Here is a 5479-nt window from a genome sequence, read left to right on the forward strand (position 1 = left end):
ATAATTTCATAGACCCATTCATGATTTGGGCAAGATGTGGTATGGTGGCTAATTTTAGAGGGGGAGTCCATAGTGAATTAAACGTTGTTGGGGATCATTCTATTTCTAACATCACAGCATGCATATAGTAAAAAATAATAATAATAGCATTAATACAGTTGCAACATAGTCTCCACTTATATAATGGGTTTTGTAAATAGTCTACGTTTAATACTTCTAATTAGTATCTAAATATTCGATGTGACGGGTACTAAAAATAAGCAAAAGTAACCAAACGGCCCCTTAGAGAAACCTTCAAATGTAGGGGAGGGCAAGGCCGATCTTGACTGCACTAAGGGCAGCCACAATGGGAAATAAAAGTGATCCATATAGAGCTATATGACATGGCTCATCATAGTGTAGGTACTCCTTAAGGAGTTAGAGTCTTATGGTACTCATATGGCTAAAGACCACCCATATAGAATAGGATAATATTTTCTCACTCTCTCTCTTCATAGCTAGTTGGGTGGGATAGTTGATTTTTATTTGTAAGTGGGACCCATACTTAAATGCATACATGGCTCACCATTGTGGCAAAGAAATAGGAGTAAAAGACCACTTACACATGGCCCACGGATAAAGATTAGTTGGCTTTATACATTGCTCATGCCCTAACCTCGCTCCTGGGTGCATATAGTGAAATGGGAACGATTAGAAATGGTAAGAAAATTATAAAAAATATACCTCTAATAAGTATAAAAAGTTTTTATCCATGTGAACTACAGATGTGACGAAGTTTATACGCTACTCTAATTTTAAAGTATGATTTTGTTAGATTTTCGACGCCCCGGGGGGGTGGGGGTTGGTTGGGGCCTGGGGGCCGTGGAGAGTTTGACCGTTCGTCGAGGAATCCCGGTGCTAATCTGGCTGGGCCTGAAGAAAAGGGTGAAAAATCAAAATTGGTCCCTGAAGAAAAGGAGCCCAGTGATAATATGGGCCTAATTGATGCGAGATCGTGCCACACGGCCCGTAAAGATAAGACCCCGGAAACGGCGAAAACCCTAGCCACTGTAACCTCAAGCCCTATAAATGCAGCGATGCGAGACGACGAACTCCCCACCGCGGCGCCGCCATTGGTAAGAAGAAATTGGAACATATTTTTCCTTGTTTCTTTCGTACGCAAACTTGTTGCTTGATTCCATGAAAATTCTTGAGAGACTCGAGCCCCTTGATGACTCGATCCCTCAGATCTTTTTCTTCGGGGCTCGAGTTTTCCAGAGGGGCTAGACTGCCGGAGATCTTGAGTCGCTTCGCCTACTTCCCACCGTGAGGCGCAGCGAATAACATTCTCCAAGATACGCCCGCAAAAAAGGTTTCTTCTCCGGGTTTTCTATTCGATTCTTCTGCTGTTTTGATTCTTGTGCTCGATCCAGTTCTTCTGTGAGTCCCGTGATGGCACAATCTTTGAGACCTGAGATCTTTCTTCCTGGATGAAAATCGCAAGCATGATCCCTGAGGGCCACAGATTCGATCTCTCTTTCTAACTCCTTTGATTGCTTTACAGTTCTGGGGTGTAGTTGTTCTCCATGTTCTGATTGTATGGATGATGAAATGCACTGGGCTCCGAGCAGTGAAATTCGCTGCGTTTTGACGGAGATGCACTTGCCTAGAAAGCATCGTCTGACATGCCTATCAGTTCTAATAATATAAATTATTTTTTCTATATAAATCCGCAAAAAAGGCTGCATTGTACCAAGATTAGGGCTCAACTTCTTTACCCTCGTCTTGATTTTGCCGATTCGGCTGTAGCCAAATTAACGAGGAAGAAAAACTGGTCGGCTTGCCCTTCTTCTATGGGTTATCCGCTTACCGACCTTCCCATATTTCATCAAATTATTATCAGTTCTCTCAAAACGAGGTGGGTAGTGGAGGAGGATGTGCGTATTGTAGCCATTCTTGTAGACTATCTCGAACAGCAATTTCCTGCCATGTCTTTCTCCGTTTTTGATTTCTTGTGATCCTTTCTCCTTTGATCGTTTTAAATGAAGTGAGGAAGAAGTGGCGGGTGGTTCATCATCCGGGCAGCCTGATGCCATCGTCGCAGCCTGCGTCATTGATGCCTACATTTCAGCTCAGTCAGCAAAATACTCGTCAGTGCACGAAGCGATGGAAGCTAATTTGTTGTGGGATAAACCTGACCTGAACAAGTAGGACATCACCCAACGTTTGTTAAATCTCAGGATTCAAGGTTGCCCAACTTGGGTGCCAAAATTAGTGTTGCTAACACTACAGCGTTTCGTTTGTATTTATAAATTATTGTACAAATAATAACTAATTAGGCTTAAAAGATTCGTTACAACAAAACTGTTTTGTGCAGTTTTTAATTTTGTCTACATTCAGTACTCTCCGTAAGTTTGATGTGATAAAGGAATATGCGATAAGGAATCTGCTTTGCATAGAAGTTGGGATTTTGGAGTGAACTAAACATAGCCCATGGTCCAAGTAGGGCCCAAGTAGAACTTTGAACATATTCCCAAACCTGACCTTAATCTTAGATTGAATTTCACTGGAACTAAATCCACTCCCAAACAAGAATTGGGAAAAATTAAGACCTGACTTTTATTGGATTTATTGGAATTAAATCCACTTCTAAACAAGAATTGCGTAATTTTCCGTTTGAACCATTTCTGCACTGTCTCGATGGTAAAGGGAGATTTTTTTATTTACGTTTGTTTCCTAAAAGTGAACTGGTGGTTTAAAATTCAAGATAAATCACCATCCAAAGATTGGAGTTAAATGGGCTGAAAGTTAAATATGTTTCTGTAAGCCCAATGACGACCAAGAGCTTTCTCTCTCAAAAAGAAAATACTAACCAAGACCACCTAGAAAAAACAGAGCAAATGGGTGACGGAGCATGCGCTGCCATCTTCATGACGTCAATTGTATGTACTGCGTCCCTAAACAAAATTTAACATCTCGTTCGTATACTAAAATCATCTTTTTGTCAAATTTTGTACCCCTATGCTGCATCGGCTGATGTAGCGAACTGCCGCCTTTTCCATGTGTTACTGAGGCCATTCGACCCATGGACAGTTTATTGTTCCTACTCGCTAGATTGCATAGGCCACCGGAGGCCGGAGAGATTGGGGAAGACAACTGGCCTCCGACGCGGACTGAATCTTCCTTCGTTGGGCGACAGGATTTCGACCCAAAACTGGCTCCTTTTCCTCCTAGGTCCAAAACAGTTGGCATTTTCCATTGACAAGGTGTGTCCATGAATGAAAGCACGCATTCCATCCAGAAAAAAAATCAATACGATGAAAAGCTGTGTGCAAACTGCAAACACGAGAGTAGCTGTGCTTGTACATCTCCAGCTCCAAAGAAGTGCAGAGCATGATCGTCTACAAAATGACACGCCTCGCGTGCAGTCTTCACGCTCGACGTGCGACCCAGTCCGACCACGCGTACGTGCCAGCCGTCGCAAGCAGTGGAAACTCCGCCGCAGGGCTTGGAAAATGCCGTAATGCTTACGACGTGCCGGGGCGGACCGAGCTTTTCTACGTTTTCTTTCTTGCTTGGCTAAGCAGTTGCCATCTGCCGTGTGCTCGTCTAGACCGCGTCCATGCTTGCAGCTCCAACTGGTATTACTAGTATTTTCTATTTTCCATGACGTGTCTCGCTGAGCTCGCAAGTATTGTGATGGGGATTGATGAATATGAGAATATCTCTGTCAAATACGAACTGGAACTGCGCTGTAAGCCACTCCAAGTAACAATCTACTGATGCGAATAGAAAAAAAAACACTTATATATATTTCGAATCATATACATTAACTTTTATGATCAGCAGCAGGTAGAAATTTCGAGTTTATACCAGGTCAGATAAGATTTTTCTTCCAATTCCGTAGACCTCTGGGGTGCTTTACTGGTACCACATCAATGAAAAAACACGGCAACTAACTCCGTAGACCAAACGCAGACAGCTGCAACTTTCTCGCGTACATTAGCGTCAGCCAATCTGCGTACGTACTCGGCAACGCACCCCAGAGGAATATTGGCGTACACACACCATACCAGAGAGACGGTGCCGCCGGGTCAGGTCAACTCTCCTCTCCAGGCCGTCGCGGCGCGCGAGTCCGCGACGCCTCGTCGTTGAAGCAACCGATCGACTCAGGTGGCCGATCAAGTGACGATCCTTCCTTCAAAATCCGCGTCTCCGGGCGTGCGCGTTCCCGCGGGTCTTTGTTTCGCTCGCCATGGAGTGCGAGAGGGGCCACGACGCGGGCGAGGAGAACGGCTTCTTCTACCACGACGACGCGCAGGTGGAGGCCATGCAGCGGCGCGTGGACGCGACGGCGCCCCTGGGCGACGACCCCTACACCATCCTCCGCCTCCCGGTGGCCGTGCGCGAGCGGCACCGCGACCTGTACGAGCCCAAGGTCGTGTCGGTTGGCCCCTACTACCACGGCCGTGCCGGCCTCGGCGCCGCGCAGCAGCACAAGTGGCGCCTGCTCCGCGACTTCCTGTCCCGGGGCAATAATAAGAAGGCCGCCGGCGGCCTCCTCGGCGCCTGCCTGCGCGCCGCGCGGGAGGTCGAGGCCGAGGCGCGCCGGTGCTACGCGGAGGGGTTCGGCCTGGGCGCCGACGAGTTCGCGGAGCTGCTGGTGCTGGACGGCTGCTTCCTGCTCGAGTTCTTCCTCAGGAAGGGCGAGGGGCAGCTCGCCGCGCCGGGGGGAGCCAAGTGGGCGTGGCACCACATGTACCACGACGCCCTCCTTCTGGAGAACCAGATACCCTTCTTCGTGATCGAGAAGCTCCACGGATTCGCCTTCGCCGGCGAGGACGACGGCGCCGGGCGCGACGCGCTCCTGGACATCTTCTGCAAGGCCTTCGCCGGTGACCTGCCGTCGAGCCGCGCCATCCGGCCGCCCAGCGACAAGACCATCCATCACCTGCTGCACCTGCACTACGAGTGCAACGTCCGCAACCCAGCCGCGGACAGCGACAAGGGCGGCCGCAACACCATCGGGGACGCCAGCGCCGCGTCGCTGGCCATCTGGAAGCAGCCGGCGGCGGCGATCCAGTCGCCGCGCTCCGGCGAGGGCGCCGGGAGGAAAGGCCGCCTGACGTCGATGATCCCGCCGGCGGCGAAGATGGAGGAGGCCGGCGTGACGTTCAAGCGGAAGGCGGCCCCGCGGGACGTGTTCGACGCGAGCTTCCGGTACGGCGTGCTGCACATGCCGGCGTTCGTGGTCGACGAGGGCGCCAAGGTGCTGCTCGCGAACCTGGTGGCGTTCGAGCAGGGGGGCGGCCGCGCGGCGCGGCAGCTGGACGGGGGCAACCTGGTGACGGGGCTCGTGGCGCTGGTCGGGTCGCTGGTGAACTCGCGGAGGGACCTGGAGGTGCTCCGCCGCTGCGGGATCATGCACTGCATGCTGGCCGACGACGACGCCGTGGCATACTTCAACCACGTCGTGCAGTACACGACCATGGACTACGAC

The 5479-nt window shown here is 50.1% G+C and overlaps 1 protein-coding gene across 1 annotated transcript; it reads left to right on the forward strand.

Annotated features, from left to right (window-relative positions):
* Nucleotides 1-3834: 3834 nt before the first annotated feature.
* LOC101770306 (UPF0481 protein At3g47200) lies at nucleotides 3835-5479 on the forward strand (the record flags this gene model as incomplete). The annotated part of the gene is given in 1 exon segment (XM_012842939.2): nucleotides 3835-5479. A coding segment is annotated over 1 exon segment (1245 nt), but the record flags the coding sequence as incomplete, so codon positions are not given.

The sequence above is a fragment of the Setaria italica genome, chromosome IX (assembly GCF_000263155.2).
Source record: "Setaria italica strain Yugu1 chromosome IX, Setaria_italica_v2.0, whole genome shotgun sequence".
NCBI lineage: Eukaryota > Viridiplantae > Streptophyta > Magnoliopsida > Poales > Poaceae > Setaria > Setaria italica.